This window comes from Lotus japonicus, chromosome 3, assembly GCF_012489685.1.
Source record: "Lotus japonicus ecotype B-129 chromosome 3, LjGifu_v1.2".
Classification (NCBI taxonomy): domain Eukaryota; kingdom Viridiplantae; phylum Streptophyta; class Magnoliopsida; order Fabales; family Fabaceae; genus Lotus; species Lotus japonicus.
In genome coordinates, this window is record NC_080043.1 from 76,080,320 (window position 1) to 76,103,876 (window position 23,557).

Below are 23,557 nucleotides of genomic sequence, written 5' to 3' on the forward strand. Positions count from 1 at the left end.
CGCGACACGTGTCAGCCATCAGAACATATCTCTCTCCTCTGACGCGTGGCACGCACGCGCCTGTCGGTGCCCAACCGACGCGTGCCACGCGTCCCACCACCGCAGTCCCTGGGTCCCACAGCCTGCCATTTCTGCAGGTCACGCGTCTTGTTGGCGCGTGTGTGGCACGCGCCTGGCATTCGCCAACCAGGCGCTGCCACGTGTCACCGCACTCAGGTTTAAGCTGTGTTGAAAATTTTCAACACCTCTCTCCTCCTTTCAACTTTCAACACCACATTTCAACACCATTAATCACCCATTTCAACATTCAACATTCAACATTACACACCATTGCTGATAGTCTTACAAGTTTCAACTTTCAACATTCACACAAAAATACATATCGGGGAGATAAAAGGTTTTGAAAAGAAGAGATAGCAAATGAAAACAACTTTTTCTATTTTGGTTTTGCAATATATGGGATAGGTGACTCGTCCCGTCATAGTCATGAAAAGTACTGTTGTGTGGATTAGTATAAACAGTTGCTGAGCATGAAAAATGAATTCAATTCTTCGCTGGAATAGTTCACACAACTAGCAAATTAAAGATATTTTTGAAAACCAATTTTCTCTCCTATCATTTTCATTCATTTTCTTTTTCACTTTCTTTCTTATTTTTATCACATCAAATATTGTATCAATTATCTTATATTCTAATCTCTTTCCATAGCGTTAGAGCTGGGTACGCGGGTGGACCGCCCCGCGCAGGCCCGCCCCGCACAAGCCCGCCCCGCGTAGGCCCGTATTTTAGCGGTCCTCTATTTTCCGGGCTATAGCCCGCACTAGTCCGCGGTTTCGCGGGCCGCTCCGCGGACTTTGGCCTCTCTTACCTTTTTTTTGCCCTCGTAGGCCCGCCCCGCATTGACTCGCCCCGCGCTGACCCGCTCCGCGTAGGCCCGCATTTTAGCGGTCATCTATTTTTCGGGCTATAGCCCGCACTAGTCCGCGGTCTCCCTATCATATCATATCATTATTTTGTCTACCTCAAACACATGATAGGATAAGACTCTATTCTGCTCTTATCTTATGTTGCATTTATCTAGCTTCTACATTTTCTTGTTTTTATCATGCTCTGATCACTGAACGAACTTTAAATGTGATATATGGTATGATGTAAGAGCATCTCCAATGCTAGGTTCTTGGTTCGTTCTTAGCATTATTCATGTGGGTTCATACTGTCGTATGTGCTTAACCAACTCTTTGCAGATTTTGCTCCAATCATGAGTTCTTAGTTCTTAGCACTATTCATCTGGTTCCACAATACCATTATATTAGTAATTTTTATTTTTATATAATTTTGATTTAAATTTAACTTAAATTAGATTAGTTGATGAATGAAAGATAAAAATTTAATTTTTTATGTTAAGAACTCAAAAAGTAAAATTCTTTATTTAAGAACTGTTCTTATTTTTAAGAATTAAAAACTTCACGTCAGCTCCTCCTTCACTCAGAAATAAAAATTAAGAATCTGCATTGCTATGATATGAAAAAGAAAAAAAAAAAGTGGAGTAAAAAATGATGTAGTATTTGAGTAGTACTGCTTCCTTGTGTGCATGTATAAGGACTCTATTATAATTATAATTGAAATAACATTATTTTATGGTATTACAACAAGTACCTATAAAATGTACCCAAAAAAAAACAAGTACCTATGATGTATTTATGATCGATCTAACTTCCTTCTTCCTCTCCTTGTTCGAGGAGACACAGAGTAGAGAACAGAGGAGAAAACCAAGGAACCGTCTCCTAAAGACTCTCTCTTTCTCTCTCTCTGTGATTCATCCATCAAACACCATAACCGCAACTCTCTCTGTATCACACATTTGTTTCCACATCATGTTCTCCACTAGTAGATGCACCTTCCTGGTAAAAATATAAAACTTCTCTGAATTCTCACATTCCACACACACACAACAACAACAACCAAAAAAATCCAATCCTTCTTCCAATTCTGTTGATATTACTTGATTTGTTTATCTGGGCATTGATTAGTTTCCCCATATTTTTTTGCTTCGGATTGTTCAGTGCAACTCAGGCATAGGTGGTTGGTCTTCTTGCAGCAGCTTCTCTGGAGTGCAGAGGAAGCAGCATCGGGGTCCTTCGAGAGTAGCGTGTTCAGCTCTAAGCACAGGTGAAAGACACGGAAGCATTTTGATGGAGATATCGTCGGATGAGACAAGTAACGGTTCTGTGGTGGCCGACGTTGACGATAATGCCATCTCTGGTGGTGGCGTTCAGGACGTGTACGGTGAGGATAGGGCCACTGAGGATCAATTTGTAACTCCTTGGAGTGTCTCTATTGCTAGGTAGGTGAGACTTGTAATAATCATGATATGTTATGAATGCTCAATTTAGTCCTTGAAAAAGTAAGTCGTACAAGTTAGTATATAGAAGAAGGAAATACCTGCAGTCCTAATTGTGTCAAATGTCGCTCACATTAGTCCCTACTTAGTCCCTCCTGATCGACATTTGACACAATCTAGGACCGGGAGGTATTTTCTTTTTCTAACGAACAACTTGTCCGACAATTACACTTTCATGAATGAAATTGAATATTCATTCGATGTGTTATCTTTCTCTTTATTGATCTAAATTTGATTTTCATTTCCCTCTGTGTTTCTGATGAATGGGATCCTTTGTTGGTTTTTAGTGGTTATACTTTGTTGAGAGATCCACACTTCAACAAAGGACTGGCCTTCACTGAAAAAGAGAGGGATGCTCACTATTTGCGTGGCCTTCTTCCCCCAACTGTTTTTTCTCAAGAAACTCAGGTTAATCATCTCATTATATGACTTATTTCTAATAGTCCTCTTTTTTTCTTTTTCTTTTTTCTGGAAGCTGTTAGATTGTGTATGACTATGAGCCCACACCATCATGAGTGATAGTTATTGCCTATTCATTTGTATAGGTGAAGAAAATGATCCAACAAATACGCCTGTATCAAGTTCCATTGCAGAAGTACATGGCAATGATGGATCTTCAGGTAGCCTTTAGAACTATCTCTTTTCTTTCTCTTTAAGAGATTTATTGAATAAACAATGTTTTTGGCCTGCTTCTCGGTTTTAAATTTTACTTATAGAATGTACTAGGCAGTTTGACAGCTAGTAAATCAAATAAGCTGTGAATAATGACTCCAAAACTTGTTCATTGCCTTCCGCACCTCTGAATGATTTTATGTTCCCTGCAATTTGCTGTTGTCTGCACTCTGCACATTTGGACTGTTTTTTCATGATTCTGTATTGAACTTGGAATTGCCTCTTTAACATTCAATCTTTGAGGGAAGTTTCTTCATGAATTGATTTGCGATTAGTGATTGGATTCTAATGCTTTTCGATTATTTTTTACTGGGTTGCAGGAGAGAAATGAAAGACTGTTTTACAAGCTTCTAATTGACCATGTTGAGGAGTTACTCCCAGTTGTCTATACTCCAACTGTTGGTGAAGCTTGCCAGAAATATGGGAGCATCTTCATGAATCCTCAGGGTCTTTATATAAGTTTGAAAGAGAAGTAAGTTACAGTCCAAATCCTCCTTTAATTTTCTTGTGTCTATTATTTATCTCAAAGTAATTTTTCCATTTTCTCTTGGGTGGGGTGTAAAGAGGGAGGATTCTTGAAGTGCTCAGGAATTGGCCTGAGAAGAACATTCAAGTTATTGTTGTAACTGATGGAGAGCGGATCCTGGGTCTTGGGGATCTTGGCTGTCAAGTAATTTCTATTATACTTGTTTGCATGTATTATTTGTGACAATTGTATTCATATGATCTAATACTTCTATCTCTTCTTTGGTAATGTGCATTGTATCGTCAGGGTATGGGAATACCAGTAGGGAAACTTTCTTTATATACAGCTCTTGGTGGAGTTCGCCCTTCTTCTGTAAGTTCTTTTGGCCTACTGTTCCTGTCAGAGTTCTTATGTTTGGTTAGTTTTTAGATACTACTGAAATTTGAGTTACAGATTTGAGCCCCAAAATATTCACATGTAGAGAGCCTACCCCAATTATGTTTAATGTTGCGTTAATTTCTTTGTTTAACTATAATATCATATTAAAATTGTTTCAGTGCTTGCCTATTACCATTGATGTCGGTACAAACAACGAGAAGCTATTGAATGACGAATTATATATAGGGCTCAAGCATAGACGAGCAACTGGGCAGGTTCATAACTTTTTTTTTTATTTACTGAGCCTCAATTTTCATTTTAGGAATCTTAATTATGTAATATTCAATAATAATCAATTTATTTCAACACTTTTATCCCAGGAATATGCTGAACTTCTTCATGAATTTATGACCGCAGTCAAGCAAAATTATGGAGAAAAAATCCTTGTTCAGGTAAATCAAAGCAGTGTGCACAGCCATCATTTTTTGGTTTATTGGAATGCAAGTGTAACACCTCCTAATTTCAAGTTTCCTGTTTTCTCATTCTGTTTTGCTATTTCTTTTACTAGTTTGAAGATTTTGCGAACCACAATGCTTTTGATCTGCTTGAAAAGTACAGGTCAACTCATCTTGTTTTCAATGATGATATTCAGGTAGCAAAAATTCAAATCTTAATAATGAGTTTATGTACTTTATTAACCAATCGTTATCATTTATGTTCTATCAACTTTGTTGCAGGGAACCGCTTCAGTGGTCCTTGCAGGACTAGTTGCAGCTCTGAAATTGGTTGGGGGAAGCTTGCCTGACCATAGGTTCTTATTCCTTGGTGCTGGAGAGGTAAGTCCATACAATTCTGGAATCGTGTCTCCTCCTTCATTTGTTATTGGAGAAAGAAGAGTTTAATCATATGCAACAGAGAAAAATGTAGAAAAAGACAGAATAATGAACATTTTAAGATCACTTTGAGCTCTTCCCTTGCATTCCCTTACCTTATGGATGAATTGTATTGCTTTGTCAATTGCAGGCTGGCACTGGAATAGCAGAACTCATAGCACTTGAAGTATCAAAACAGGTTACTAGCCAAATTTAGAGCAATCACGTTTCTCTTTTCTTCTTTTCCTTTTTTTGGGGGATTAGTTTTTGGTTTGGGAGGGAGGTAGAGATTTATGATGTGAGTATTCCATTAACTATTGTCTATGCAGACAAATGCCCCCCTGGATGAAGTGCGCAAGAACATTTGGTTGGTGGACTCAAAGGTTGTACATGATCCAATTTCGCTCCTAATTGAAAGTAAACTCTTGTTTTCAGTATGATTAATCTTTTATTCCTACCTTTACAGGGTTTAATTGTCAGTTCCCGAAAAGAATCCCTCCAACATTTTAAGAAGCCCTGGGCTCATGAACATGAACCTGTTAAGGAACTTGCCGATGCTATTAATGTATGATCTCTCTCACTCCCGTGCGTACATAGAAAACAGTTTCAAATTTTTTACATTTCAATGTTTTATTTTCAGCAAATTAAGCCAACAGTGTTGATTGGAACATCAGGACAAGGGAGAACTTTTACTCAACAAGTGATTGAGGCTATGGCCTCCATTAATGAGGTACTTTGTCAATCTGTTCATCAGCTTATTGTGTAATTTGATGTCCACATAAGCTAATCCATGTATTATATGATAATGCTTGTAGAAACCGATTATTCTTTCTCTTTCCAACCCGACGTCACAGTCAGAATGTACTGCTGAAGAAGCTTATACATGGAGCGAGGTAATATGAAGATACAACTACACCCTTCTTGTTAGAATTTTAGCTTCCTTATTAGTTAGATACTTAGATAATTAGATTGCTATGAAGTGGTGACAATGGATGAGTAATTTCTACTTTTATTGCATTTGTATCAGGGACGTGCGATTTTTGCTAGCGGCAGTCCATTTGCCCCAGTTGAATATGATGGAAAAGTTTTTGTGCCTGGCCAGGTTATAACTCAACTGAATTTTCAGAAACCATAAGAATTTTTCATGTGCAGTAAATTTAATTTGAATGTAATTTTTGTTGATCAGGCCAACAATGCATACATTTTTCCTGGATTTGGTCTCGGGCTAATAATGTCCCGGACCATCCGAGTGCATGACGACCTGCTTCTGGCAGCTTGTAAGTGCATTTAAGAAGGAAACATTTACTTCGTTGTTAAGCTTGAGACATACTCTTTATCTGATTTAAACTACACTTTCTATGTCTTTGACCAGCTGAAGCTTTGGGTTCACAAGTGACCCAAGAGGACTATGACAGGGGACTCATATACCCACCATTCACTAATATCAGAAAAATTTCAGCACACATAGCTGCCAAAGTAGCTGCTAAGGCCTATGAGCTTGGTGAGCTTTAGTTTTTTATTTTGGTTTCTGCACAAACATGCCTCATGCTTTGTTGTTTTTAATGCTTTTTCTAGTTGATTATAGATAAAACTGATAAAGTTGAATTTACATTTTGCTCAGGCTTGGCCACTCGCCTTCCTCAACCGAAAGATTTGGTGAAATTTGCTGAGAGCTGTATGTATACCCCAGCTTATAGAAACTACCGGTGAATTGACAATAGTTCCCTTTTCAATTTTTGGGATTTTATCATGAAAATCTCCTTATTTTATTTTATTTATCCCTTTTCTGCTCTTGTAAGTTATGCTATTTGGTGGGATAGATGTTAGGTGGATGATAGTAGAGGTAGATTGACTATAGGATAGCTTGAAATATTTTCTATTCTGCTATAAATTTATGTGACAGCAATAAGACTTAGAAAATGAAGCATTTGGAAGCATCCGCAAGCAAAATTTATGGTTCTACGTTTATACAAAAAATTGCACAGCATGCATTATGTATGCATCACTCATTATGCATGCACCTTGCATGCAAAATTTCTCCCACAAGAAATTAATGTACTCTGCAAAGTCTGTGATACTACTATTTAGTTGGAAATGAAGAAAAAATATTTTTTAAAGTAAATGACTAAATGTGCATTTCACTTGTATGCTTTCAGATTTCAGCCAATTGTCTTCATTTGTTTGTATATAACATTTTGCCAATGTAAATGTACCTCTTACGGTGGTCAGCATCGAGTAACAAGTTTACCAGAGAAATTTTTTCTTCCTAGTTTTTAAGTGCGTTAGTAGTTAATTTTGAATACTTCATTATGATTTTGGAAAAAGTTTTGAACAGATCTATTCAATGCTATATTCCCAAGGAAAAGGTTCCTGTTATTTTTCCACATCCAAATTTTGTTTAGTCCATCAAAAAGGATAAGTGACATTGAAATCTTACCTCAGCCTTGAATTTTCGCATACCTTCCTCTTCTATCAATCACTTATCCAACCACAACTTGATAGGTTTTCCATTATCAGCAACTCACCTACCATTTATTCTAAGAAAATCCTTTCCTTGTAGTATACTTGACCATATCCAGTAAGCTCTATTGGGCCGTCTAGAATTGAGAAAGTTTTAACCTAGAAAGCATACGCCCTTGAACACTCTTAACAGTCTAACCCTAAAGGCACTTGGGCTGGGTAGAAATTCTTCACTCCTGAATAGGTGAGTTGAGTTCATGTGTGTAGCAGCCACACCTTCCTTGGGGGTCTCCTCCCCAGGCTCTTCCTTCTACTTGGTAGTTATCTTCTCCCACATTAGGTGTTTCGATGCCTAAATAAGTGAGTTTTTTTCTCCTTCATATTGTGGTTTTTCCCCTTCTTTTCTCCACCTCTGGGTTGGCATCTCTCGGTACCTCCATCTGCTGAGCTCTTGCCTCCCCAATTGTGCCTTGGCCACACCACCACTGCTTCCCTCTACAGGTAGTGTGACCCCTTGCTTTGCCTCTGTGCGTCCTTGGCAGCAGGCACCAGCCACCACCTATAGGCTCTGACTATAGCCCCTGTCATGGTCACCATTCCTCACCGCCTATGTCGCCATCTTCCTCTACTTCCATCTCCGCCTTGGTTACCTCCTTTTCCTACTAAGCTCCAACCGAGGTATGTTTGGAATCTTCAGAAGTTTTCCTTTTCTTTCCATGTTCTTGAGGTGTCGATTTAACCCCTATAGGTGTTGTTGAAGCCAGGATTTGGGCTTTCTGATAGCCGCACGGTTTGTATCTCTGGCAGATCCGATGAGTTGCCAATATGAGAGCGTTAAGTAAAAAGATAAATTTCTCTTCGTTCCGAAGTCATCTTGATTCTATGTTAACTTGGGTTTTTAGGAGCTTTTGTATGACCTATAGGGTTTTTTATTTCATGATTTCTGCGGGATGTACCAGCTTGATGCGTGAATGTGCATGATTATTCTTAATTGTTCTTATGTATTTTCATTGCGGTAGCCCTCCTTGAGATTTATTCACATATGTTGTAAGATTAAATTGTGCTTAAAACAAAATTCAAAGAAAGAAATCAAATAAGAACAACATGGATAACGATAGAGATAGAGAAGGTTTCGCAATCAAAGAGTTTGATAAGTCGAAGATCATCACAGGAATAAGGAAGCATTAAGAGGTGGTTCATCTCAGAACCCGGATAGAGGAGTGCAATACTCAAAAGAAGAAATGTCAATTCAATTATAAGGTTCTGAAATATTAAAGAAACCATAAAAGGTTCCGGCCGAATGATAGCTCATGTGGTAAGAGCTAGGAGACATGGAGGTTGGGTGGAGGAGGTCAAGGAATCAATCCTTGGTGGGTGCAATTTATCTTTCTCATGTAAAAAAAAAAACCATAAAAGACCTAATGGTCTTACGACTAACTTAGCTAATACATGCTTAAAAAAGTTAAAAGAAATAAATACTCACTTAAAGATTTAATACCTCATGACTAACTAACTTAAATACCAGCCTAACTAATTTTTAGAAAATATACATAATGAAAAATAGGTTCAAATAAAATTTAGTAAATATATTTATAAGATACCTTAAACTTCTTTTGATAATTTACCCCAAATACCCCTCATATTTTCATTATATAATAATAATTAAATATTAATATTATTAAAAGTAATGAATATATTTTAAATTTATTTTTGTAAAATCAATCAAGATTAATTTTTATTAAAAAATTAGCTATAATATTTCATATCTTTTTAATGATATCTATGTCATTTCATAAATTTAAATTTTTTTCTTTCTTTTCACTTTCATTCCTACCAAACAACTTATAAATCATCTCATTTTTTCATGTCGAGTGAACTATGACGGTGACCAAGGCTAAAACCTTATCGGAAAGTAAGTGCCTATAAATCCTAGTAGTTGTGGTATATTAAGCAAGTGAAAACATCTTCTTATGACTGGTCACCATTTCCCTTATATATAGCGAGAAAAGCCTAAACCCTAGACCGTAATTCACTACTGGAAATCTGGAATCTTAGGCCTTACATAACTCGGCCCAAGAATCCATACGTAGTAAGCAACAAACTACAAGTCATTTATTATGATGAGTCCTTTACATAGGCGGCTTCACATGGACAAGCCAGTCCTAAAATTCAGAGGACCGTCCATCTGGCGATGCGACCCCTGAGGATCTTCAAATAGGTGGGTTGTCTGGAGAAAGGCCTTTGAATAACGGGGCGATTTTTCCCTATTGTGTGCCTTGAGCGTCTCTCGGGTGAGCCTCGTGATCGGGAACCCTCTGACCAGCCCACAAGACACCATGCCTGGAAGCAAAGTGCGACTTAAAGGCTCTTCAAGGAGTCGCCCACTGCATGGCTTGAGTGTCTGTCAGGCGAGCCTCGCAACTGGAAAACCCCTGACCAACCCAATTTTCTACTATTTTCCTTTCTTTCTTTCTTCTTAATTGTTTTAACCAAGCAACACCTTACTAATCTATCTATCTATATATATGTGTAAAGGAGACTTGAGTTTTTTGCATTAAATACATCAAGTAATTCCTACCTCTACATTAATGTTTCAAAAAAAAATCTCTACAATAAAATACATTAAAAATAAAGAATTTCATTTGCAATAAATATATTAGATAATAAAATTAAAACTAAATAAATTGTAATGTCAAAAACTATTCAACTATCAACATTAAATAATATATTTATAAACTTATTTATCTTCATTTTTATAATTATTTATATATTAATTATAAAATTTCCTATACATTTAAGTAAAAGCTAAATATAATGTGATAAAAAAAATTAAACATATGTAGTTAAAATATTAATTATTCACCTCAAGTTGAGAAAAAAAATTAAATTTATATAGAGTAATATATTTTATATAAAATAAATATATGAAATATCAGAAATAGTCAATGATTAAATGCTTTTTCGTAAAGATATATTTATAATTTTTTTTAATAGTTACATGTGTTGTTTAATATAGATTATAACGTTGTTTTGTATTATTTTATAAAATAATTTTACATACATAAAAAATTAATATATTATAATTATAATTATTTAAGTATTTTAGAATAATCTTTTTATATACATTAAAAAGTGTATAGAGTATACACAAGATGATATTTAGAATAAAATTTTATTAAATAATATTTTTATATGGAAACATTATTTATAATTAAAATTAATTAATTTTATTAATTAAAAATTAGCAAATAGTTTTAAAATTACAAAGCGCCGCAATAATTTATTAAGAAATAATTTATAAAGTATTTTTAAAATTAACATTATTAAGTATGACGTGGATGTAAAAAAGTATGACGTGTGTGTAATTTTTTCAAAAATTTATTCAATTATAAATTTTGATCTATTATGTATTAGTAAAAAAGATCAACTTAAAAGAAGTATAACAGAGAAAAATAATTAAGGCTAAAATTAAAAAATAATTAATTTACTAAATAATATTTTAGAATATTAAAATTAAAATTTATTGTAATTATCAAAGTTAAAGTTAATTAATTGTTGATAAAAATTATAAGAAAATGTTGATATAATTTATTTGGTGATATTAAAACTTATTAATTGATTTAAAATATTTGAAATGCACTTTATAATTTATTGTATGTTTAAATAAATACATTTTTAAATAGTTAAAATTATTTCAATGGTAGTTATTAAATTTGAATAGTATTAGTTATGTACACAAAGAAAACTCTAATACTCATAATGAAATGTTTTAACACAATTATTTTTATTTTATTATAATTTATAAGTAAAAAAATATTTAATATATATTTAATATTTTTATTTAAACTATAATAAATTATATATATATATATATAAAATTGTAAAAACACCCGTGCAACGCACAGATTTTATATCTAGTAAAAAGTAAATTTCACAATTCATCTATAATTTTAATAAATGGCTATTGTAACATTCACCCAATGAACCAGTAAGGAATCATTTCTCAGGTGTTGCTTTGATGATAAATGTGATGGTGGGCCGAGGTTTAAATGATTTATGAACCTCTTAGATATTTTATTATTGGTGGTTTGGCGCATGTTCTTGCACATTGACGATTCTGAATAACCTCTGTCTGTATACTGAGCTTTGTTTTGAGAGCTTGATTGGCTGAAGGTTGCTTCATTCGGATCAATGAATCTCGAACTTTGTCTAGCATTGTAATTTCAAAAGAATAAAAACTTTATGACAACATAGTGGCATATTGAATCCATGATTGTGTTGTTGACCCCTCTCGTGTTAATTGGTAATGCTGACAAGTGACAACAATTGCATTAGTTGGTGAAAGTGATAGTACGAAGAAGCTGATATTTAATGTCATTTGGTCCCTGTTTTACTAAGTTCACAAAAATGATCAATTGATCATGTCTTGTTCATCTTATCTTTGTTTGGATAAAATTTTGGCCAACACATCAAAAGTTTCGATCCTTTGGTGGGCAATGCTATCTAGCTGCTTTAAAGTTCACCAATCTCTTCCATGAAATGGATTCTGTTCTGAGGAAGAGGAGTAGAATTGTTGCTGCTAGAGAAGAATAGTTATCACTGAGAAAGCAACCTCAGTTATAGCCTCTCCATTCTGATTCCTGTCTTCGTGTCAGCACATTCTTGATGAGGAATATGGATACCTTTTACAGGTCTTTGAGATGTTAATGCTTTAACAAGTTCAGTGAATGTCCTATTATCAGAAGCTAATTCTTTCACGTGGCATCCCCATCTGGGACTGAGTGCATATCAATTATGTCCCTTCTATGTTTTGATCTTTCCTGCTTTAGGAGGTAGGTGCAATCATGAAATCATTGTTTTTTTTTTTTTTGTGTAAAGAAAGAACTTCCAGACTTATCAGAAGAAGAAAAAAATGCTAGGATTAAAATCAAATGTTTGTTGTTTCTGAATGATAGCTCAATCGGGAAAAACTAGAGAGATATGAGTTTTTATAAATAAAAAAAAGGACATATGAGTTGGGTGGGGGATGTCCGAGCATTTCCTGAAGGTGCAATTTATCTTTTCGATATAAAAAAAATCAAAGGTTTGTCCAACAACACTCACATCATATTCGAAAATAAAATTTCAAAGAACGATATTGCAATGCAATAAGATAATAAAAAATAACTAAGAACAAAATTTTCTCACTCAAACTTATACAAGTAGCTAACACACCCAAAGTCATACAAAAGCATGTAAACTCCAATATTCAACAATGAAAGAAGTTACCTTCTGAGCAAAAATATATGTTTTCCATTTTAATCAGCGCTCCAACTATTACAACTCATCATGTTTTGCAGCTTCAAGAGAAGTCGATATCACAGCTTCAACAACACCAAATGAAGTCAAGTCGGCATCATTGAGAACACATAAAGGAGACAACTTTAGTACATACCATACACATATACCAGAATAAAACAAGGTGGGAGAGGGAGATGGTGATGGCACTGATGGAAGCAGATGAGACGACGACAAATGGTAGCGAAGGTGACATGAGCAGCATGGCAGAGGCGACTGAGGTGGAGTTAAAGGCGGGGGATGGGGGTGGCTTTACTTTGGTCAATATTTTTGTAATTAGGAGGGTAAGTTTATGGGGTTGGGGGTGGGATTTGGTGGAGGACTTGAGAGTGAAAGGTGGAGTTGCAGTGGCAGGGGTGAACTTCGTCTCCGGCTTGTAGGTTTCTAACAAATAAGGATTTGTTCCTAACCACATGATTTTCTACCCATATAGAAAATAGGAGCATAATCCTATACCACACTTGATTAACCCATACCCGAAAAACATGATGAAGATCTAGAGCGGAAGCGTACCTGAATGAGCCATGGGAATCGCTGAAGGATCTGGGGTTGTGATCTTCCAATTGTAGATCACCTTTAGGGTTTCCTTATGTTCTCTTCTGATGAGGATGAAGAGAAACTTTTCACGTTGTTACGTTGTTGTGTCTACAATTGGGGACCATAACCCTATAAGTAACTGCATCAATTACAATTCTGTTTTCAATATTTCTAATTTGGCCCCTCATCAAATTAGAATATTGCCTTATGGTATCTGCACAATACATTTTCATAACACATATGCCCTTAGCCATAAAATCAATATTAAATAGGCCACTTTAGTTTTGGCTAGTTAAATAATGGCCCTAACACAATTAAAAGTTATATTTGTGACCCAAAATTCTAACAATCTCCCACTGGTCACATATGTAACTTCACACACGTGTTAGACTTTATGAGCTAAAAAATTGCCATTATATACCTTAAGCATATCCAAATAATCTCGTCCATTAGTCATGCCAGTACATAGAACCAAAGCGATTTTCGTTATATCAATCATAACTAAACCCATCAATGATTACTAGTACTGACATAACTAAATGACATAGATTGATTATGAAATGTGCAGCATGAAAATCACAAGAAGGTGGCCTGTACTTGTCAATTTTCAACTGGTCCTACTTTACTTTAGTGAGATCATTCAATAACCTTATTGTACAAAGCATAAAGACAGAATACCAAACTTTATAATTAACCAAAAAACTATCCAAATACTAGAGTATGCATGCATAATACCAAACATAGAACACAAAATTTATAAATGACTAACTCCCACTAAACTAAGCATTCCTCACACTGCAAAACACCCATGTGAGCAGTGTGCTCATGAAAGACCTTAGGCAGAAGACCTTTTGTAAGAGGATCCGCTATCATGGAGTTGGTCCCTATGTGTTCTATAGAAATCTGTCCACTTTGTACCCTTTCCTTAACAACTAGGAACTTGATGTCAATATGTTTTGACTTGGTCGAGCTCCTACGCCAAGATTTATTGTCACAGTATAACTTAAGTGGTCTTTCAATTCCTTCCACAATTCGCAGCCCCGTGACAAGATTCCTCAACCAAATCCCATGGTTAGATGCCCCAAACATGCTACAAATTCAGCTGCCATGGTGGATGAAGCAATAAGAGTTTGCTTGGCACTACGCCAAGAAACTGCACCACCAGCTAACATGAAGATATAGCCCGAAGTGGATCTTTTACTATCATGGCATCCAACAAAATCGGTCAGAATATCCAATGATCTCTAATTGGTCTGACCTCCTATATGTGAGCATATAATCTTTTGTTCTCTGGAAATACCTCATAACCTTTTTGGCTGCTTTCCAATGATCCATTCCTTGATTGCTCAAATATCTGCTTAACATCCTAACATATCTGGACACGTACAAACTTGGGCATACATAAGACTCCCTACAGCTGATGCATAAGGAATCTTTTGCATTTCCTGAATTTATAAGTTTCCTTTTGGGCATTGACTGAGACTAAATTTGTCTCCCTTAGCAACTGGAGTATCCCCTGATGTACAATTCTGCATGCCAAACCTTTTAAGTACCTTTTCGATATAGTTCCTTTGTGACAATCCCAGAATACCCCGAGATCGGTCTCGGTGTATCTGAATTCCTAAAACAAAGGAAGCGTTACCAAGATCTTTCATTTCAAATTTTCTTGATAGAAATCTCTTGGTTTCGTGCAACATGCCTATATCATTAGTGGCAAGCAGTATGTCATCAACATACAGAACCACGAAAATATACTTGCTCCCACTGAATTTGTGATACACACAATCCTCAACAACATTCACCTCGAAACCAAATGAGAGAATTACTTCATGAAATTTGTGGTACCACTGACGAGATGCCTGCTTTAGTCCATAAATGGATTTTGTCAATTTGCAAACCATATTCTTTGGGTCTCCTGACACAAAGTTTTCTGGTTGCACCATATAGATTGTCTCATCAATGTTTTCATTGAGAAACGCTGTCTTGTATCATCATAATGTGCAACAAGAGCCATGATTGTCCAAAAGAGTCTTTCGATGAAACCGGAGAGAAAGTCTCTTTAAAGTCAATCCCTTCCTTTTGAGTATAACCCTTAGCTACAAGACGAGCCTTATACCTCTCCACATTACCATTAGAATCCCGCTTGGTCTTAAATATCCATTTGCAACCAATGGGTTTCACACCTTCCGGTAATGGGACAAGTTCCCAAACCTTATTGTCTTGCATGGACTTATACTCTTCCTTCATTGCTTAAATCCACTTTTCAGAGTTGGAATCCTGCATGGCTTGCTGGAAGTTGATTGGATCAGCTTCCATCATACCATTATTTTCCTCATGTTCTTGGAGAAAGACTATGTAATCATCTGGAATAGCATTTCTCCTTTCTCTAGTGGATCTCCGCAAAGGTATTGGTTCTTGTAACACTTGTTCTTGAGGATCTTGAGTTTGTTCTTCATGAACCACCATATCACCTTGAGTAGGAGGAGATTCAACAACAATGTCTTGTAGAGGTTCCGTACTTGCTTCATCAAAAGCAACTGTATGAATCGGTTTTGGAATTGTTACTGACTCTTCCTCTAAAACAAAGTCTCTAATCTTATTTTCCCCTCCAAACTCTATATCCTCAAAGAACGTGGCTGTTCCCGTCTCAAAAATTGTCTTTAATTTGGGATCATAAAATTTATAGCCCCTGGATCTTTCAGAATAACCAATAAAGTAGCTGCTCACTGTTCGGGAGTCCAATTTCTTTTCATTTGGCCTATAAGGCCTTGCCTCAGCTGGACATCCCCATACATGAAAATGTTTCAAACTAGGCTTTCGCCCAGTCCAAAGCTCATAAGGTGTTTTGGCAGCTGCCTTGGTTGACACTCTATTTAGAATGTAAGCTGCAGTCTTTAGTGCCTCTCCCCAAAGTGACTCTGGCAAGGTAGGATGACAAATCATACTCCTTACCATATCCTTAAGAGTCCGGTTTCGTCTTTCAGCCACACCATTCATGCTAGGTGACCCTGGCATGGTGTACTGTGGGACGATTCCACATTCAGAGATTCACTATAGTAGCTACAGTATCAACAAATATAGATTATCATATCCCATAAGTGGACCGGTTCCAACAATATTTGAGTTAAAAGACAACTTGAATTTATTATTTCCAAATGAACATAAATAACCATATTTGTCCATATAAGAAACTGAAACCAAATTCCGTCTAAATGACGGTACCACAAAAGTATCTTTCAAATCCAAATAAAATCCAGTACACAATAATAATCTAAAATGCCTTGTAGCTGCCACCTCCACCGACTTGCCATCTCCAACATAAATGTATCTTTCAACATCATTTGGTTTTCGATAGTTCATGCAGCCTTGCCTTGAAACACTGATGTTAGTAGTTGCACCGGAGTCTAACCACCAAGTGTTTCTAGGTACTAAAGCTAAATTGACCTCAGAACAGACCAAAGCAAAAAAATGTACCTTTCCTTGCACGCCAAGCGTGATATTTAGTACATTTCTTTTTCATATGCCCAGACACATTGCAAAAGTAACAGGTATCACCCTCTTTCTGTTTCTTTTGTGCTGGAGCATCAGCAGCTTCATTCTTGGGCTCAACAGTTTTCTTTCTTTTGGCCTTGTCTTTAGAGGTGCTAACAAAATGAGCACTTTCTTTCCTTTCTTGCTTCAACCTTTCCTCTTCTTGCACACAAAATGAAATGAGCTCGTTAAGAGATCATTTCTCCTTTTGACAGTTATAAGATATCTTAAACTGACTGAATTGTGCAGGGAGAGAAAGCAATACTAAATGAATGAGCAAGTCATCCGACAACTCAAGCTTTAGCGCCTTAAGTTTTGAAGCAATATTTGACATGCCCATAATGTATTCCCTTATATTTCCTTTGCCCTGATATTTCATGGAAATCAAGTTCTGAAGAAGAGTACTTGTTTCCGCCTTATCGCTTTTTGCAAAGCGCTTTTCAATTTCAGCAAGGAAATCTTTGGCACCTTTTATCTCTTCCGAGATAGTACCCCTAAAGACCTCAGGAATGCCGCGCTTAATGATCATAAGACTCATGCGATTGGAGCGATCCCACTTCTCATAATCTTTCCTCTGTTCAGAGGTACTAGATTCCGTAAGAGAAGTGGGTTGCGCCACCCTTAATGCAAGGTCTCCATGCAACCAAGAACAATTTCCATGTTCTCTATCCAATCCTTAAAATTTGTTTCATTAAGGTCCGGAACCGAATTCAGATTAGCAGATATCAAACCAACAGTAGCTGAATGTAGAACAAAATAGATACTATAAATATGCTCACATTAAGAAAAAATTGAATCATCAATATGTTCAAATAATGGCATAACCCATCTCAAGATACCTAGTGCACCATCAATATCATGTCTTTGGACAGTAATACCAATTGCTAGTGGTACTCTTGTTGTAATGATCAAACATTGATAATAAATCATGTCAAATAACAAACCCTTCTTTGGATTGATTTATCATTCACATGTAAACCCTTAAAATTATCACATGTTTATCATCACAGGTGTGTATGAAATCCGGCCAAGCATTAACTTTTCCTTTGGGGTCCATTAATACTCGCATGGATAAACAGCCACACGCACAAAAACTTTTAATATTTCTTATGAGCAATCTCCATAAAAAGAGGTCACTTTTGTGACTTTCTTATTTTAATTGACTCATTTAAAATATTAAACAATTGTATAAAAATACAAACCATAGCCAAAATTTGAACACACTGATAATTTTACTTTTTTTTAATTTAGCCTAAAATTCATTCTTAACAAAAGAATGATGGCTTGTATTCAAGTGAAAAGTCTGAATGTACTTGATTCCAAACCAGCAAGTATATATTCCAAAACTTATATGTCTTCCAAACAAAGTTTTGGATTCATAACCAAAACTGAATGTGTATATATATAATCCATATTAGAAACTGGGAACGTAACTGAATTTGGTACATACATAATAGTGTTTTATCTCCAACTAAACTTGTTACGAAACTCCAAGATATTATACCCAAATACACATCACATGCTGCGTGTAAAGTATAAATACCTTGTATATAAAACACTGAATTTGCATATACTGACATGCTCATAGCGACGTTGTTAAATTGTATATACTGGCATACACAAAACACTAAATTTGCATATATAAAATCCATGATATTCAAGTTATACATGTTGAAACCAAGACATCATATATAATACGTGAAATCAAAATAGCATATATACAATCTCTGTCGCTGTACATGTGAAACCAAAATCAACCGATTCTCATAATACCAACAATCACGCATAATAACACAATTAAAAGATGAAATCTTTTAACCGATGGTAAAAGACATGAAATTCAAAACCAATAACACATAATTGAAACCCTAATTTTAAGAATTACCAAAATTCAACCTGAATCAAGTATGGGTGGCTCTGATACCACTTGTAGGTTTCTAACAAATAAGGATTTGTTCCTAACCACATGCTTTTCTACCCATATAGAAAATAGGAGCATAATCCTATACCACACTTGATTAACCCATACCCAAAAAACATGATGAAGATCTAGAGCGGAAGCGTACCTGAATGAGCCATGGGAATCGCTGAAGGATCTGGGGTTGTGATCTTCCAATTGTAGATCACCTTTAGGGTTTCCTTATGTTCTCTTCTGATGGGGATGAAGAGAAACTTTTCACGTTGTTACGTTGTTGTGTCTACAATTGGGGACCATAACCCTATAAGTAACTGCATCAGTTACAATTCTGTTTTCAATATTTCTAATTTGCCCCTTCATCAAATTAGAATATTGTCTTATGGTATCTGCACAATACATTTTCATAACACATATGCCCTTAGCCATAAAATCCATATTAAATAGACCACTTTAGTTTTGGCTAATTAAATAATGGCCCTAACACAATTAAAAGTTATATTTGTGACCCAAAATTCTAACACGGCTACCATGGATGTGGTGAGACCGAAGTCTTAGGGTAGGTGTGCAATGTTTGACAGTTATTAATGAGGTGATTCCTGTGGCGGTGGTTGTACCCATAAAGGTGATGTTAGTGATTGCGACGATGGCACTTGCAGGTTAATTAAGACGGTAACGGTGTGTCAGAAGGGTGGAGTAGGGGATAGAAGAAAGAGTGTTTTAGTAAATTAATATCTTTATAGCATCAATCATCTGAATTATTCATTTAAAAATATTATATCCTAACAGCTCACATTTGTTTAATAAAAAGTGAACCACGTCGTGGTTCATATTTTTTAAGTGAACCACGGTAGACACTACCTATAAGTACAAGTAAATTTAATATTGGTCATTTTCCAATGTCCACAATAGGATCCATATTAAGATAGGATGAAGACTTAATCTTGGGTTAACACAACTGACCAAGGGTTTTGGGTTTAACTTTCACTTTTTCATATGTCAAAGTTCAATCCCCTTGCACCTAGTAAAATTTCAGTTGGTGGGCGGTGGACAATCCTCCTCAATGAGATCCTCAGGCGCTCTTACATATGAGTGAGCATCTATTAATCTCCTCAGCATGTCACTACCCTCGATCGGGTACTGAAAATATTTTCTTTACGTTCTATTATATTTTTAAGAAAAAAAATAGGAGGAAGACAGCAATAAGTAAAAGAATGAAATAAATTTAAAATAAAAATCACAATATGCCAAACATGAGAGTGACTGAAAAACTAGATTCTGATCCCCTTCAATCCACTCAAAACTTTTTAATTCTCTACAAAGAAACTAGCAGATGTGACCATTCATATGCAAAAGGAGAAGAGGTTTCTAATTGTGTAGGCAAAGAGAAGCGCACTCCATCACAAATAGAGTGAGTGGGAATGGAAGCGATAGGTAAATTATTTTCTTAAAAATATTTATACCCATAAGTATTTTTAATAACTTATACAAACATAAATTTTACAATGGATATCAATATTTGATTTTTGAATACTCCGATGCAGAAAAAAAATTGATATAAGATAAATAAACACAATATCTCAAAACTCAATATTATTACATTGTATTTTTTATATCAAAAAGATAAATTGTTCAGTCCAGAGATTGATCTTGGATCTTTCTCACCCCAATTCATATATCTTTTGACCTTTACTATTTGAACTATCATTTGGAGACACGTTATTTAGATACATATTAAAAAATAACAATGAAGTTAAAATTACGGTAAAATGCAAAATTATTAGTGTGGCCGAGGAATAAAGAGTGAGTAGGATAGAATCTCTTCACCAACACTTTTTAAAACATTTTGCTTTCCTGAAATTGCTTGCAGAGAGGGACATGACGAGGGCCACTGAGGTGCATGGCAAAATTCCTGTGTCAATCATTGGGATTTTTGGTCACTTGCTGATTTTCCCCTCTTATTCTCTCTGCATCATATCTTGCCACAACAACATGGTTTTCTGATGCTATCCAAAATTTTCTAATCTTACTTGTACAATGTTGCATAAATTTACTACAATTAGTGGGGGAAAAACTTATTTCAGAAGTTTTTTTTTAATGTAAAGGAACTTAATAATTAATTTAAACTATGGGTATAATTTGATTAATAATTCAGTGAAGCTATACAATTAAGATCTATAGAGAAATGCAATTTTTTATTAATTCAAAAATCTGTATAGAAAAACTCTTTGAATTTATCATTATTTTGACATGTTTCATTAAGGTTTTGTATTATGCTTATGGAAACTCTTAAGATTCAAATATATTGTTAAGGGAACCATTAATGTTTCGAGATATTTCCAAAGGAACCTTAAAATCCATAGATATTTTTAAGAAATGAATCTTATTATTCATCGTATTTTAATACTTTTGTATATTAACATTATTACAACCTCCCTCGGTAAAGGCACAACCTTATTTCTTTATAGTATTCAAAGTCGCATCAAGTTTAAGGGAACCATTAATGTTTTGAGATATTTCCAAAGGAACCTTAAAATCCATAGATATTTTTAAGAAAGGAATCTTATTATTCATCGTATTTTAATACTTTTGTATATTAACATTATTACAACCTCCCTCGGTAAAGGCACAACCTTATTTCTTTATAGTATTCAGAGTCGCATCAAGTTCAAGGGGTTGTGCCCATTACAAGTGTCATCGGTTGGGATGTTAAGCTCATCGAATTCTAAGAGTGAAGTTGAACAAATAAGTTTAACATTCTCCCTCCAATGTTAGTCTCAAGGGATTTGAGCACCCCCCCTTACTCTAACACCATGTCAAATACCAACATCCCAAAAGCTTAAGTTGTTGTAAAGATTCTGAATAGTTATATATCATATATCTAACATTGTCGTGAACCAATTATCCCATAAAACTTAAGTTGTTGGGTAAAGGACTTGAATGATTTTATATTATATTATATTTTTAACAAGTCCCCTCACGCAAGAGTCACTTGGGTTTGAAGCATGGACACCACACATACTCACCTACCATGTGCTAAAATGTCACTTTTTATTAGAATAATGAGACAACAAGGATTAAGTTCTAGACCACTTGGTCATAGATGCTCTAATAACCTATCATCCCAAGAATGATAATGAGTTTCTATGGCCTTCTTGTTCTCGACGGAGAAAGCGACGCCAAGGTGTGGTGGGTTAGGGCAACAACTCGTAAATTCGGGGTATGAGTGTTTATGATTAGAAGGAGTGGAGGCAAGAGCGAAATGTCTCGGTGGGGGAAGGTTTGGGGAGGTAGGCGAAGATTTGGGTGAGATGGGGGAAAGATGTGGAGGTTGTGTGGTGGCTGGGTGGTGGTTTTGGAGGCTTGAGAAAAGAAGAGGGAAGAAGAAGAAGGGGCAGAGAATGATAAAAAACGATTAAAATAAATTTTGGAGGACTAAAAGCAATTTGAAAAATCTACGTGAAAAACCTATATCTGATTAGGATTGCTACGTGGCAGATGACAGAAAAAAATTATCAAAAAAGCATTACTACACTACATGTTCTTATTAAAAAAAAGCTAATATCTTTAGAAACAAATTAGAAACCATTTTAAATGTAGTGTATTTTTTTTGGTACAATGCATAAAAACAAAAGAAAACGAGCAAGCAAGTCCGACATAAAACCTTACAAATGAGATACTCATTGCATCAACAAGCAACAAAGGGCTTATTCCCTCGAGCAAGGACGCACTCCGAACTAACATCTCTCCTTTACTAGTACCATGCTTGGCTAAGAAGTTAGCGCAAGCATTCCCTTCACTCAAAGTATGGTGAATCTCCACCTTCCAAGAGTGGTTCAACATGTATTTAATATCCCAAATAAGAGAAGCATACTCATTTCTATAGGATAGAACACTCTTCACCAAGGTGAGAGCATCCTGGGAGTCAGTTGACACTCCACAATACGAAACCCTTGATCTCAACCATGAAGCAGGACTAAAAGCTCCAAATGGAGGATAACATAATATTAAAGTAGCCATAGAAACCACTTATCCACATACCATCAGAGCTCCTAAAGCATCCTCCAAATCCACCACGACGTGAGTTACCTAACACATTCCCATCAACATCTAACACGGTTCCATTATGCTAGTAAGCATGCCACTTAATAGACCTGGGAAGCCTCGAGCCACCACCGCAAGCAGAGGGGAAAACGTGAGCAATGTCAACAGTTATGGCATATATCAGAACGTACATGGCCTAATACGACATTCTCTGGATCTCCAAACATAACACAATCCTTACCCTCCGCCACTCCCACCACAAAGTGGATATATAAATAGGGAAGAATTATAAAGGATTTCCTTTAGCCAGTAGCATCCACGTCGAAATTCACAAGCATCCAGGTATACCTTGTGTAACGCCCCAATTTCTCAACTGAGGAGTCACATTAGTTACCTAACAAAATCTAAGGACTATTTCGTAATCCTAAGAAAACACAATATATTTTTTTTCCTTTTCGAAACAACTGAACATAATTGAATACATAACATAGACTTTATTCAACAACCCGTTCCCGACATATAATAATAGTGTCATACAATATCGTAAGCAGGTTTCCAAAATAAGTACGCTCACTGGAACAGTGGCGGAGATAAAGTTTAAACAACAGAGTTTTCAGATGGGGAAAGAAACTCAGACATAGTCCACCAAAAGGAAGAAGCAACTGCTTCATCCATCTCTACTCGACCGCCCACGTTCACGGTCTCCAACTCGAACGGCTAAGCTTTAGCGGAAGGCTCACCATCGCCTAATAGCGTTAAGCGCCCAAACAACAAGTAGCAAATAGAAAGGGTTAACTCCATGCAAATACCATGTATGAAAGAGAAAATCATGCTATTCAAATTTAATTACCTATCATGGTAAATGAACTAGCAACATAACTAAACTCGTATATAAGCTAACAATATAATCAAAGATAGATATCAATAGAAGCAGCAACATAGAA

The 23,557-nt window shown here is 35.7% G+C and overlaps 2 protein-coding genes across 2 annotated transcripts; one reads left to right on the top strand and one right to left on the bottom strand.

Annotated features, from left to right (window-relative positions):
- The first annotated feature begins 1,693 nt into the window (after nucleotides 1-1,693).
- On the top strand, nucleotides 1,694-6,876 carry LOC130745963 (NADP-dependent malic enzyme). The gene is made up of 20 exons (XM_057598426.1): nucleotides 1,694-1,904; nucleotides 2,064-2,344; nucleotides 2,689-2,809; nucleotides 2,947-3,021; nucleotides 3,394-3,545; nucleotides 3,638-3,743; nucleotides 3,846-3,911; nucleotides 4,097-4,192; nucleotides 4,298-4,369; nucleotides 4,486-4,569; nucleotides 4,655-4,753; nucleotides 4,941-4,988; nucleotides 5,119-5,172; nucleotides 5,256-5,354; nucleotides 5,430-5,519; nucleotides 5,605-5,682; nucleotides 5,817-5,891; nucleotides 5,976-6,066; nucleotides 6,162-6,290; nucleotides 6,411-6,876. The coding sequence occupies exons 1-20, from the start codon at nucleotides 1,701-1,703 to the stop codon at nucleotides 6,497-6,499; spliced, it is 2,109 nt and encodes a 702-aa protein (XP_057454409.1). The 5' UTR covers nucleotides 1,694-1,700; the 3' UTR covers nucleotides 6,500-6,876.
- Nucleotides 6,877-16,850: 9,974 nt separating this feature from the next.
- LOC130744738 (uncharacterized) lies at nucleotides 16,851-17,192 on the bottom strand. Its single transcript, XM_057596898.1, has one exon. The coding sequence runs from the start codon at nucleotides 17,190-17,192 to the stop codon at nucleotides 16,851-16,853; it is 342 nt and encodes a 113-aa protein (XP_057452881.1).
- Nucleotides 17,193-23,557: the final 6,365 nt, after the last annotated feature.